This window comes from Colius striatus, chromosome 1 (assembly GCF_028858725.1).
Source record: "Colius striatus isolate bColStr4 chromosome 1, bColStr4.1.hap1, whole genome shotgun sequence".
Lineage (NCBI taxonomy): Eukaryota > Metazoa > Chordata > Aves > Coliiformes > Coliidae > Colius > Colius striatus.
In genome coordinates, this window is record NC_084759.1 from 94,079,504 (window position 1) to 94,094,003 (window position 14,500).

The 14,500-nt window shown below is 42.0% G+C and overlaps 1 protein-coding gene and 1 non-coding gene across 4 annotated transcripts in view; both read right to left on the reverse strand.

Moving 5' to 3' along the window:
* The window catches only part of DOP1B (DOP1 leucine zipper like protein B), a 48,951-nt gene extending 39,742 nt beyond the window's left edge, over positions 1-9,209 (reverse strand). For 2 of the 3 annotated variants that reach the window (XM_062001216.1, XM_062001207.1), the window contains exons 1-2: positions 8,958-9,208; positions 5,940-6,114 (exon numbers count right to left, since the gene is read on the reverse strand). In XM_062001216.1, coding sequence (XP_061857200.1) covers positions 5,940-6,077 — 138 coding nt within the window. In that variant the 5' untranslated portion in view covers positions 6,078-6,114; positions 8,958-9,208. Of the gene's footprint in view, positions 1-5,939; positions 6,115-8,957 lie in introns of all 3 variants that reach the window. The other variant, XM_062001222.1, reaches the window with a different exon arrangement.
* On the reverse strand, positions 5,285-5,357 carry TRNAK-CUU (transfer RNA lysine (anticodon CUU)). The gene has a single exon. It is a non-coding gene; the product is annotated as a tRNA-Lys (tRNA).
* Positions 9,210-14,500: the final 5,291 nt, after the last annotated feature.

Sequence of the window (14,500 nt, forward strand, 5' to 3'; positions counted from 1 at the left end):
TACAACTGATACCCAAATACTGTTTAAAAATTGCTGACAGAGCTATTTATGCCAGTATGCATGGCAAAATCCTATACATTATTCTTTGTCAAACAGATGCAGATTTGTTTTTTTGGGGTAGGTTGGTGGTTGTTGGGTTGGTTTTTTTGGGGGGGGTTGTTGTTTTTTATATGTATGTACTAAGTGAATAAACAAGGGAGTTTGAATACCCACTTGCCAAAAACTCAGGGAGATTTTCTGCAGTAAATTTCAGAGATTGTTTTTTCAAACCTCATTTCATAGTTTCCTTAAAAAAACAGGCTGCAGAAACCAATATTTACTACTGGTCAGGTCATTACGCAAACTTTGTCACTCATTCACTGTGTGCCTGCACCCAGAATCAAAATTCCTGGAAAATATATGCCTATAATCTGGATTAAAAACCCCAATGCAAACTATGTACTTGTATTTTCCTAACTTCAGATTTTTTAAATTGTCTAAAGTTCCCCCCATCTGAATACTTTTATATATATTTTACATAACATACATCATTGTTTATACTCTAAACAGATAGTGACAAGCATTTTGGATATGAAAATGAAGCTAAAAGCACCTATTTCACTGACAAGACTACATATGCTGAACCACTACCTATTTCTACATTTAAAAAGACACTCCTCCCCCTGTTTTTTTCTATAACAACATCAAAGTGATTTCCCATGGTTGTATCTACTTGAAACATTGGAACAAGTTGGCAAAATCCGCAACAGCACAGTTGTGTGTTAGCACTAAGACAATTGGAAAGGATTACTGTATTCTGGATGCAGCAATCTGTACTGAATATCTGAAAATCTGAGTCACAAAACAGTGCTTTCCAACCAGTGAACACTTGTAGATTTGCAAAAACAGTAAAAACATGGTTCAAAGCTGTATCCATGAACAGTACTCAGAATAATCCTATTTCTTGAATCATGGAGCAGCTTAAAATGCAACTACTAAGTGACTGGTTTATAGCAACTAGAGCTCCAACAGAAGTGAAGCACAGAGAGAGAGTGTGAGTGAGCGAGAGAGATATTTACAAGTGGAATATGAGTAAGTTTCAGGGCAAATTTGAAGACTCTCTTTATTTACTGCCTGTTTAATCCACATGCTTGCATCTGTACATTTCCATTCTTCTCTATTTATAAACATTACTTTCCACTATCTCTCCTTCACCATGATGATGTATAACACTCATGCTATACAAATTAAAACCTCCAAATCTTTCCCTTACAAACTCAGAGTAAAAAAAAAAAAGTTAGTAAATTCTGCCAACTGGAGCTTTTGTTAGAAAATGCAGTTTTTATCCATCCTTTTCTTAAGCTCACACTTTGCAACTGCAGTTCTGTTCAGAACACTGAAGGGGAGATTTATCTTACCTAACCTTAGAAGCCTAGGTTAGCGAAAAATTATGGGAAAAACTGTAGTAACTCGCATCAGGCTCCCTGTAAAATCAGTGAGGAACATACACAATTTTAAGACAGCATTCATCTGACCTACTTTAAATAGCATAAGATGAGTCACAACAACAAAAATAAACCCCTTTATTCTTCTCCTTTTACTAAAAGTGAGCCCAGGTTACGCTGTCCACACCAAAGTCACATGAAGTTAGATAAAGCTCATCTCCCTTAAGTGATTAAAAAAAAATATATAATCTTTCTATACCTAGAAATGAACCTGTTTGGTTGACCATTCAGGTTCAAGTCAACCAGTTTCTCTGTTGCTTCCCTGGTTCTATAAGTCACTGTGAAACATCAGTTAGAACCAGAAAAGCAACAGTGAAATTGTGAAAAACAACCTTTAGTTTAATCTTGGTAGCTAAGCAATAATAGAAAGAAATATAGAATCATCTTTTCACCGGGAGTAACAGCAGCAAGAGCTCCAAGATCTCTTCTTTCAGCCAAGGACAAATTGATCTGGATTAGCTCCCTCCATTCTTTTTCCCTCATCTTGAAGTAGAAAGGGCCCTTTCTGCTTCCTCCTGGCCTTGTATTCAAAGGGCTCAGCCACTGAGCTTCTAGAGAAATGAGTGTCTGTGTGCTAACTTGTTGGACTTGATGGTGCAAAGTATTGTTGAAGCCTGTCTGCAGGAGAAAAAGTCTCAAAAATTACACCTATATAAGCAAGAACACCCACAGTAAAGTCAACAATATAAAGATCCTTAAAAAACATATGCTCAAGACAGGTCTTCCATGCTACTTTAAAACCATGAAAAGTACTCCTCAACTTACTCATCCTCTTTTGTCTCTCCCCTTCTCAGCATTTTTACCTTTGCTTAATAATAGGCATCACCGAACACCAGTTACTAACATCCAGGTGCCTGAATATTACCATGTGCAGTATTTAAAAACAGTTTTATTGTTGGGTTACTGTTGATCTTCCTCCTGCCCATTCTCTCTCTGCTCGTTCATTCACCTTAAGAACTGACTGTAGAGGAAATTATGCTCTTATGTTAGAAACACCTCTCCCCAACACTAACAAGAATTCAACAGCAAGATTTATGCTTTAGGGTGCATAGGAGATGCTTTAGGAGACCAAGTAATCACAGGGGTTAAGAGAATAGCCACTGATATTTTATTTCTCAGTTTTCCTTCTGGTGGGATGTACCCTTATTTTCAGATAACAGATAGAAGCAGATGAACACTGGGGGTGATTTGCTCTACAAATTCTTAAGCTCCTAAAACGATTAAGTCCATAAAATACCACAGCAGATGGACCATTGTAACAGCTAAAAGCTTCATTTCTACTATGCTTCTACATATTGTGGCAATGCTGAACCTGCGTAAGAGTTTCAGCTAAGCATTAATCAGTTCAGTGTGTTCATCTAGGTCAGGATAAAAGATCAAAGCCTATCTCTTACCTGTGGCAAGAAGTTGCTCACTCTAATGATTTCATTTTTTCCCCCCATCAGAAATGCTTCCTTTCAGAAGCATTCTAAAAGCCTCTAGCTCTCCTTGTTATTCAACAGGAATCAGGATGAAATGGAAAAGGCAGAAATGCATAACTCCCATTGCCAGAGCAATATCCATCTTCTCTTCTCTGGAGACAAAAGAACACACCTGCCCTTCAAAAAAATCCCTCAATTTGGCAAACATCATCCCAATTTTCAAGAAAGCAAGCCCTGGTAATTACAGACCTGTCTCACTTAAGCACCTGGTAAAATGATGGAGATTATTTTGGGAGTTATTGAAAAACAGTTGAGAGACGAGGCAATAATTTGTCATAGGCAGCACAAGTTTGAGGGGAAAGTCCTGTTTAACCAACTGAATTTCCTTTTATGGCAAGGTCACCCATCTAGTTCACCAAGGGAAGTAAGATGTGAGGGTTTTTATTTTATGAAAGCTTTTGATACTGTCTCACAGTATCCTTCAGGATAAACTGTTCAGCACATAGCTACACAATTCTGTAATACACTGGCCACTCAGGTGGGTTGGGCTCAAAGTGTTATAGTGAATGGGGCTGTATTAGTCCAGTGATCAGTCACCCACCCATGGGGTTCCTCAGGGCTCAGTTTTAGGGCCACTATTCTTTGATGTCTTTAGAAATGATTTGGATGGAGGAATGGAGTGCACATTAAGTAAGCTTGCTGACAATATTAAACTAGGAAGAACTGTGGACTCCCTTGAGGGTAGAGAGGCCTTAGAGAGAGATTCAGATAGACTAGAGAGCTGGGAAAATCACCAACCATACAAAACATAAGAACAAGTGCTGGATTCTCCATCTGGGGTGGGGTAATCCTGGGTGTACGTACAAATCTTGGGGACAAGAGGCTGGAGAGCAGCCCTGCAGAAAGAGATCTGGTGATTTGGGTTGATGGCAAGTTGAATACAAGTCAACAGTGTGCCTGGTAGCCAAAAGGGTCAGCTGTGTCCTGGCATGCATCAAGCACAGCATAGCTGGCTGGTCGAGAGAGATCGGTCCACTCTGCATTGCAGTGATGCAGCCCCACCTCAACTACCCTGTGCAATTTTGGAGGCACCAATAGAAAAAGGACATCAAACTATTAGCATGTCCAGAGCAGTGCAAGGAAGATGGTGAAAGGTCTCAAAGGCAAGACTTACAACAAGTGGCTGAGGTCATTTGGCTTGTTCAGCCTGGAGAATAGAAAGCTGAGGGGTGACCTCATTTGCAGTCTACAACTTCCTGAAGGGCGGTAGTGGAGGGGGAGGTGCTGTGCTCTCACAGCAATTACACATAACAAAATGGAATGAAGCAGCGCCAGGAAAGTTCAGATTGGACATAAGGAAAAGGTTCTTAACTGAGGGGGTGGTCAGCCACTGCAACAGGCTCCCCAAGGATGTAGTCACAGCACCAAGATTGTCACAGTCCAAGGAGGATCTGGAGGATGGTCTTAGTCACATGGTTTAGTTTTAGATAGTTCTGTGAGATGCAGAGAGTTGGACTTGGTGATTCTACTGAGTCCCATTCAATGTGAGATACTCTAGGATTCCACAGTCCTGTGGATTCTCCTCCCCTTTGAAAACTCTGTAAAATTATGGTTTAGAAATGACAGCAACAGCATGTGAGGCATCTATCAGGTAACAGACATTTCCTTATGAATTCCACAGGAGTTGCCTCCTCCCACTCCTATTTCCTTAATGACTTTAACTACTCTTGTCACATACACACTCAGGAACAGAATCATAAAATGCTAGGGGTTGGAAAGGACCTTAAGAGATCATCTAGTCCAACCTCCCTGCAGAAGCAGGTCCACCTAGATCAGATTGCATAGGAACATATCCAGGCGGGTCTTGAAGACCTCCAAGGAAGGAGACTCCACAACCCCTCTGGGCAGCCTGTGCCAGGGCTCCCTCACCTGAACAGTGAAATAGTTTTTTCTTATATTTAAGTGGAACTTTTTGAGTTCCAGCTTCATCCCATTAGCCTTTTTTCCTGTTGCTAGCTACTATAGAAAAAAGGGAAGGAATCCTTTTCTCCAAGAGTCCCAGCCACCTGACCAGAACCTCCCTTGACCTGCTGGCCACACTCTTCTTGATGCATCCCAGGATGTGGCCTTCTTGGCCACGAGGGCACATTGCTGGCTCCTACTTAGCTTATTATCAGTCAGGACTCCCAGGTCTCTCTCTCCAGAGCTGCTCTTCAGCAGTTTGACCCCCAGCCTGTACTGGTGCATGAGGTTGTTCCTCCCCAGGTGGAGGACTCTGCACTTGTCCTTGTTGAACCTCATGAGGTTCCTCTCTGCCCAACTCTCAAGCTGGTCGAGATCCCGCTGGATAGCAGCACAGCCTTCTGGGGAAAAGAAAGGCGCCCAACGTGGGGCTCGAACCCACGACCCTGAGATTAAGAGTCTCATGCTCTACCGACTGAGCTAGCCAGGCTCCCTGACAGCTTAATGTTTAAGGAGACCAAAGGGGACACAAAAAAACATACACTTTGTTTTTTGGGCAGGAGGAGAGGATACATTTATTAGGTGCTTTCCTGTACCAATCTTTTTCTTGCTTCCTATACTCAGCAGTACTTTCCATGGTCATAAAGAAGACACCACCAGCAGCAAATCTATTATTTTCCCAAATACAAGGGAAGGATATGGTCAAATAAACATGATCGTAAAATACAGACTTTGACTCAAAATAGTTACTAAAACTTGTGACCTCCTGATCCATATAAAGACTTTTTAGCTGCTCTAGCATAAGTAACCAGCATCCTGACGGTTTCTTTGATTTAACAACTACATTAACTTAGCTGGGCAAAGGAAACAAATACTATTGGAAGGAAATCTCTGTTGGGTTTACCAGAATTTCTCACATTTATAAAAGAGATACTGACTTAGCTGCTTCTGTTACCCTTCTTTTATGAACTAATATTTTTTCGAGTGACTTTTCAATTTTGCTAAGCACTGTACAGAAAAGTTAACAATACAAAGATAATAAATGAAAAAAAATACTCCTGTGACACCGTACCTTATTGAGTTTGCCAAGGGAAGATATAAGATCCGCCCATTCACTTGATGATTCAAAGTTTCTCAAAGCTTTCTCAATCGCTGAAGAATAATTTCTGTATCTGTAATCACCAAGTAACTCCTGCTCTTCTGGATCCATCTTTGGTTCTCATAGCAAGGTGAAATTTCTTGGGAAGCTAAAATGTGCACATATTAACAAAAAGATAACCTGCATTTAAGTTTTGGGAAACAATAAATATGTTACAATACAATAACTGTGAGATAATGATAAACATGTAGGAGCATGGACAGATCATGAACAGGTCATCTGACCAAGTTTCAACACGAAGTTAAAAATAATTTAACAGGCATGATTCCAACTCCCCACCCTCTGTTTTAGAAGTTTTGCAGTCACATTTTCCTGTTTATGAGACATGGTTATTTTTTTCCATGCGCGTGGATCTCACACACAATAACAAAGGAGAGGAATATAAAGTCTCACTGCAAACAGCCAAAGCATTGACAAGTTGTTCGAGAGGAGTAAATAGTTTTCATAACATTATCTCTGCTGTGTTTTGAAAGGTTACCTAGACCAGTGGAATGGGAACTATGTCCTATCAAAAGGCTGCTTTCCAGAGGAATCTCATTAAAGAGTCTCTCAGCCCACAGGAGAAGGAGCTCTCAGAACTCTGCATCTCAACTTGTCAGTAGCAGATGCTGAAGTACAAGACTAAGGTGTTGTGCCAAAGCATTAGGACATGCACTCTAATATTCCTTTATTTGACCAAAAAGTATCCATATATCTTTTACAGAGGAAAAAGAAGTTATCCAGACTTGCTTTTCTCATATTCTGCAGTGCATTTAGATTAAAAAAAAAACCAGAACACATCTGTTTTAGAACGATGGAAAACAAGCATGGATGGGTTTTATATGTACTGAAAAAATCATACTTTCATTGCTATGACATGAGTTCTCTTGTTAGCTAACATAAAAATATTCTTCTAGAGAGACACATAGATTTAGGAACACCACGTTTAAGTCAATCTATGCTACATCGGTGCTACAGCAAAGAAAGCACAGTCCTATAATAAAATATTTCATAATGTTTCTGAAAGACATGTGCATACAGTTTCCTAATGTTAGGACACAAAAATAAACCTAAGTAGTCCTCTATATCCTTTTAAAGGAGGCAATCTCACAGAACAAAAATTTCCCAAAACCCAAACCACAAATGTATATCATCCATTAACTTTAATACACAATAACTACATCAACATAAGATTTTTGGTAGCAAACTCTCAGAAACAGATAAATGCTGGATGCACCCAAAAAAGACAAATTATTCTAAATGTAGGTTTAGGCCACTTTAGCACTCCCCTGATAGTAGGATTCGCCCATTGCCAATACAACCACTTTATGTCACACAACCTAGATCCACATCTATAGATAAAAAAACTATGTCGCCATGGTTGGTTTTGTTTGTTTTGCTACAGTAAAGGTTTACTTTTCTGTTTTCACCAGGATGTACACAGTGCTTCTCCAAGCAGAAAGTAAAAAAAAACAAAACAAAACAAAACAAAAAACCCACACCAAAACCTCACTGCCTTGCAGGATATAACATTCATTTGGAATACACCTCTTCTTGCTCCAACAAAGGTTTTTTAAAAATGTCAACCTTCCCATAAAATCCAACAAAGCGACAAGCTTGCCATATACTATCAGCAAAAATTATGAGTAATCTGATATAGACACTGCCCCAAAACAAGCAGGGCAAGAAATTTTCTTCTCATCTCACATAAATGCCTTAATCATTGGACTATTGGATTGTACTCATACTCCCTAGGATGAGGCACAAGCTAGGAAGAATCCTAGCAGCTCTTTGCCAAGTCAAGAATGCTGCCACTTTCAAAAAGAAGACATTTGTCTGAATCATTTAGAGTCAGGTAGCTGTTTTGCTGGCAGAACACTTCAATTTTCTTCATTTTTAAATGTGAAATACCCACATGAACCTGCCTAGACAACAGGAATCCATCAAATTACCAATAATGCTTAAAGATGTTCTAAATATTCTACAAAAACCATATCTTAAAGCATTCTTACAGCACTAAAACCTGGTCTATTTAAGCAAAACCTAAGTAGGTGCCAAGGTTAAAATAGAACATACTAAAGAATAAAACAAACAAAAAAAAAAGATGAAATTTCAATTGAGGGGGGAAGTCTTATTCAGTTCTTAAGACACTTTATTTGATCTTTGCTGTGAAAAGACAGGTGAATAGTGTATTGCCCTCCAGACAAGCAGTGATGCACTCCATGACTGAATGTGCACTGATGCTCATGTACCTTTGCTGTTTGATGCCAGCAAGGTTTGAAAAAAAATCCAATCACATAAGTCTAACAAATGGATCGTATTTGTGCTTATAACAAAAGCAGGAAGGTTAAAAAGAAAATAAAACAAAAGCCACTTGCCAGTGACCTTCAGGCACGTCCCGGGTCACGAACTTCTAGTCAATGGAGATGTTAATAGCTACTCATCAACTCCTGGCACTGTCTTAAGACAGGTTAACGAGGCAGGCGAGCGCCAAGCGACCAGGCGCTGTCTCCCCGGGCTGCGGGACTGCTGCGGGCAACCTCCCCTCCTCCCGCTCCCAGTCGTCGGCTGATGGCTCCAGAGCCCGGCTGCGGCTCGGCACGCAGCCCCGTGGCGGGCCTGGGCCCGTCTCAGAGCCCGCACTGAGGAGACGGGACGGGGCTCTTCCAGGACACCATCCTGGGGTCTGCGGACGGGCAGCCCCGGGGTGAGGCTTCCCTCCAGCCTCACCTGCCACGCATGGACCGCCGAGGCCGCGCCGGCTGCGGCCGAAGTGATGCCGGGGCGGGCTCCCAGGCCAGTGGCGAGCCGCGCTGCCCCTTCGCCCGGGCCACCAACGGCACGGCCCCCTCCGCATCGCAGCGCCCGGCAGATCACCCCCAGGTGCCGGCGCGTTCCCCCCCCCCCGCCCCTCCCCAAACACACGCACTCTCGTCCCCGCCACCCCCGTACCTGGCAAGGGCCCCGCAGACCTCCGGCGTGTCCCAGCCCGCCGCGGGACAGGGAGCGCGGCACCTCGGAGTCTCTGTGGCAACCAGAGGCCGTGGAAAAAACACCACAGCCCCTCGCGCTCCCGCCGGGGCCGCGCCGCAGTCGGCAGCTGGGCGATAGCACTAAATACAGCGCGGGGGGGGAAGCAGGGTGGGGGGAGGAGGAAGCTCGTAGGCCGGTGCAGAAGGGATCCGAGTGTCCCCGCCCAGCGGCGGCCGCTCCTGTCTTTACCCGCAGCCAAGGCCTAGGGGAAGGCTGCCAGGGTCGGTGAGCGCTACAGCCCTGAGCAGATAGGCTGCCAAACCCGCGGGGAAATGGTACACCCCGGCGGCCGGGACCGGGGGCCGAGCGCTCCCTGGCGGCACGGGCCGGGAACAAAACCGGGCGCGGCTCCGCGTACCTCGCGTCCGTGGCCAAGGCCCGAGCTCCCCGCTCGTCGCTGTCGAGCTGCTCCCTTTGCTCATCTGGTCTGGTAACAAGGTGGAGGCTGCGCGGAGCCATAACTCCGCCTGCCCCACCCTCGCCGAGGCGTCGAGCCGCCGGCCGCAGGTACGCGCATCCGTGCGCGGAGTGGGGCACGGAGGACTGCTCCCAGCTGCTGCCAGCAAAACGAGCTGCAGCGCCAGCTTCTCTCTGAGCCGGTAAATGCACGTTTAACAGTGTTTAACACGTTCCAGGTGGATTTTTAGGCGTGAAGCACTTGTGAGAAATTTTGTAGGCACTCTTTTCACGGGGATTTGGTTTGTCACGCTTATAAAAAGCTCAAGTCCAACATAAGAAGCCCTCTGTTCTTTACAACAGTCTTCAAAGAAAGTTCAGGTGTTAGATCTTCAGCACTCTCAGGGGAAAAAAGAGGAAACTATCAAAGTACCCATGGAAAGTAAAACACAGGATGATACTAGACAAGGATTTATATAAAGTGGGAACATGGTTTAACCTTACTTATATATGTTTATATATACAGGCAGAAGATAATGCTGGTAGTTCAAAGCAGCAATGCCAAAGAAAAATAACCTGTTCAGCAATTCAAAATGAGAGACTAGAAACTAGGGCTTTTAAAATTATGGTGGATACTGTTTCAGCAGTGATCTCCAGTAAGTTTTGTATCCCTAAGTTCTTTTATTTTCTTGAGACCACTAGCGTTTTCCTTTCCTAGCTAGATTTTAATAACATAATTGGGTATGTTGTTCTTCTAGTAAATAAAAGCTACACTTACTGGCAGCTAATGAGACTGCTTAAGGAGAATGAGAGTGCAGGAAGACTTTGATATGTGCTTTCAATCCTCACTTGTGTACATCTCCAAAGACTGGACCAAACACTAAAAAGCACTGCTGGATGTCGTGTTTTAACTCCAGAAAGCAACTTAGCACCACAAAGCAAATTGCTTGTTTCCCTCCTCCTAGTGAGATGTGGAGGAGAATAAAAAAACCATAAAACTCACAGTCTAAGATAAGAACTGTTCAGTAACTAAAAGGAAAAAAAGAAAAAGAGAAAAAAAGGACTGTAACAACAAAATAAATAAAACCCAAGAAAAAAACCCATGTGATACACAGTGCAATTGCTCACCACTTGATTTCTGCCTGAGCAGAAATCAGCCTGCCCTGGCCAGCTGTCCCCATTTTATATACTGGGCATGATACTCTATGGTGTGGAATATTGCTTTGGCAAGTTTAGGTCCACTGTCCTGCCCATGATTCCTTCCAGCTTCTTGCACACCTGCTTGCCCTCAGACCCAGCAAAAATCCTTGACTTAGGATAGGCACTAAGCAACCACTGAAACTTGAGTGTGTGATCAACATTATTCTCACACTAAATCCAAAACACAGTCCTGTACCAGCTAATAGGAAGAAGATTATCCCAGACAAACCCAGGACACTGGCCTAGCTTCAGCATGTGTTACCTCACAATAAAATCTGAACAGCTGTTCATAAGCTTTCATACAAAGCAAGAGTCAAGAGCCCTCATGACTCTTGCACATTCCATCCATTTGGTAAGTCAGCATCTGCAGGCAGTGCTGAGGTCAGCGTGGAACCTAAAAGACTGGGTAATCTCAGAGAAATATATGACACAACTGAGAATTTCATGTGACAAAATATTAAATTGTTTTACAGTGACTTACAGTTTTGCTACAGATCTGTCATAATTTTAAAAGACAAATCTTCAGAAATGGGGTAGTATTGGAGCCCACAATCAATCAGGTTCTAAATTCAGATAAGGCTTCCTCCTAATACAATAAACTAATGATCATTTGACAATAACATTTTTCCTTAGGTATACATGGAAGTGGGTATTTTCAATACCATGGGCATCAGCATAGCTTATCTTTCTAAACTGCAATGCCATCAATTCAAGTTTCAATTTCTAAATTTTAGTTTTCTCTCACAAATTTGTCTTCTTCGACTGCACCAGTTTTATGTGAATGCTGAACTCCAATAATTTCATTCTGATTTTCACCTCACTTTTGAGCCGATTCATCATTTTTACAAGGCAGGCGGTCTGGTGGAGGAGAAAGATCCTCGTGGGCTCCCACTGTGTCAGGTCAGCTGCCAGCAGGGACTAGAGCATCTCCTGACTAAGAGGCCACAGAAATGTTCAATCTACTGGGAAGCTTTGATCAGAATGTGTACCAATCCAAACAAACCTCCAGATCAATCCACTTCCTCTACTCTGGCAGTTACAAGTCTGCTGCTTGGGAAATCATTTGAAAACCAATTCCAAATGCTGGTTTTTTTCATCAGAGGTTATGCTAATTCAAAGCATGCCTGTTATATTTACTTTTCAAGACTTCTTTTCAGAAAAGGCTATAAATCAGTTTGGTACATGTACCACTACAGCAGTGCTCATGCTAAATCCTGGCCCTTAGGATGGGATAGAGTAATAGATTTACTGATGTAATCACTTTTGGAGGCAGCCAGGCAGCATTTCAATCTAATGAATGTTCACATTAACTTTGAAGTGTTGTTGACATAAATCTGTTTGGTTTGTAGTGGAAAAGCCTACTCCAATCATATATCACTTGTCAGACTTTTTTCCTTTTTTTTTCTTTTGGCATTTTTTGTTTAGAAATATCCATTGCAATTTAAAGTGTGAACTCTCTACCATGAAATTATACTGCATTTACATTATTTACTGAGGGAAGTTAAGAAGCTGATTGCATTTGGTATTTTACATCCATAGCACAGTCCAAAACAATACATTCATAAATAAAACACCACCAAAGCCACTACTGCCCTAGATCCTCTAAATATTGCATAACTCCAATTAGACAAACCAGACAGTACCCGTCAGACTATGGTGACCGAGTATGAGGGTACGTACCTAAAGAGAGATAGAGTAGGGTTTTAAGACTGCTGAGTTACCACAATTCTAGATTGGTGAGCAGGGTCCAATGACAACACAACAATCTGAACCGGTAAATGTGAGGTTGGGTAGTGTTCATTCAGATCATAGATCATAGAATTATAGAATGGTAGGGGTTGGAAGGGACCTTTAGAGAAGGAACATGTCCAGGTGGGTCTTGAAGACCTCCAAGGAAGGAGACTCCACACCCTCCCTGGGCAGCCTGTGCCAGGGCTCCCTCACCTGAACAGTGAAATAGTTTTTCCTTATGTTTAAATGGAACTTTTTGTGTTCCAGTTTCATCCCATTATCCCTTGTCCTGTTGCTAGATACAATAAAGTGCTGCCCCAACCTCCTGACACCCACTATTTAGGTATTTGTAAATGTTAATAAGATCTCCCCTCAGTCTTCTCTTCTCTAGACTAAGCAGCCCCAGTTCCCACAGCCTTTCCTCATATGAAAGATGTTCCAGTTCCCTGATCATCTTGGTGGCCCTTGGTGGATATAAGTTCTAAGAATAGTTAACCTGGTGAAGCCATCTATAGATGATAAAATCTGGCCTCCAAGACCAGAACTTTGTCCAGCTGGGAGTTCCCTTTATTGTTGTCTTCAAAATGAAGTAAAGCCTTTGTAGAACAAAAAATAAAACTGAAGAATTTCTACTGAAAAAGCATTATTGCTGTTTCTTTTTTTTTTTTTTAATTTGTGATTAAAAAGCTAAAACCGTTCCTATTCTTTCATCAGATTGGAGTTTGAATTATATTCTGCATTTGAAATATTTTAAGTAACACTGGGCAGCATGTATAATCCAAATTTTCTTGACACATTTTTAGGCTAAGAGGAACTCCACAGCATTCAAAGTCAGGACACTGACAACATGTTAGGTCACACTACATAGAAAAAGGGGTTCAATTAAAATTATCTATGAACATAAATTAACTGTCATTGGGTTTGTCATCTTCATCATTTATTTAGGAAAGCACTTAAATAGAAAATGTAGGAAATTATGTGTTAAGCTGAGTATGTTCTCTTCATCTTTTTAGGTAAACTGATAAACTCTGTAGTCATGTCTATGGTGAAGTTTCAAAACACTGTTTATATCCAGCTTCCACTCCCTATATTTTGCCACTGCAGCCCAACTGTGTCCTGAACAAGCTATGACAACCCCGAGAAACTGCCTCCACTGAGCTCTCACAACTGTGAATCCAATTCCTTTATTGTCTCATGTCACCACAGCTACTGTATTGCCAGGCATTTTCTTTGGCTAATAAATTCCAAATTTAAAATGATAGTGACACACTGTAAAAGAAAACCAGTAAATCATGCATAAATATTTTATACAAGTAGAACAGATCATTATTATTTCATCCCTTTCCTGACCCTTAAGCGTTACACAATAACCACTCAGCAAGAGTGCCAGAATCTGAAAGCAACAAAACACTTCAGATACAATGGACACAGGAGAGAAGGAAGGAGGCAGCTTAGGGGAAAAAAGAAAAAAACAAAACCAACCAACAACCAAACTCAAGAAATCTTGGCTGAACAATGGAAGCTCTGTCCAAAGGTCCAGCCTGTGACACATGCTGTGCAGCCTGTCCTCTCTCAGCAAACAGCCCTTCCCTGGCTCTTTGCTCCATGTGGTCCCAGTTCTCTCCACAGGACACAGACCTCCTACTACTGTCATGGAGTACACTTCTCCTGTGTAAACTTCTCTCTGACTTCACCTGTGAACTGCCAATATTTTCTGCTTGTTTCCATCTCCTACAGCTGAGATTGGATCCATCCACACAGCTGATTCTGCTTCCTTGAGTACTGCACCACAGCTGCAGAGATTGTGAAAAGCTCCATCCTCTGTTCTTTTTAGAATCAATTTTGTAAGAAATGTTTCTGAAGACGGCTACTCATCCATCATCTTCTGCTTTGCTTTCTTACCCTGAAGCAGGGTAAGTAGGTTTAACAAGGAACAAGTACCATGAAAGGGCTTAATGTAAGAATCGGAAATACGTCTTTTGTAAAACTTTCAAACTTATATTTTGCTTGGCTTGTATGTGAAAAAAAAATCCCAAAACAACACACATCTTGAATTAGACTTGAGAAGGAGCTTTACAGAGAATAGAAGATATTTGGAAACTAAGTTGTATTTTGTCATGGATGCTACCCAGCTG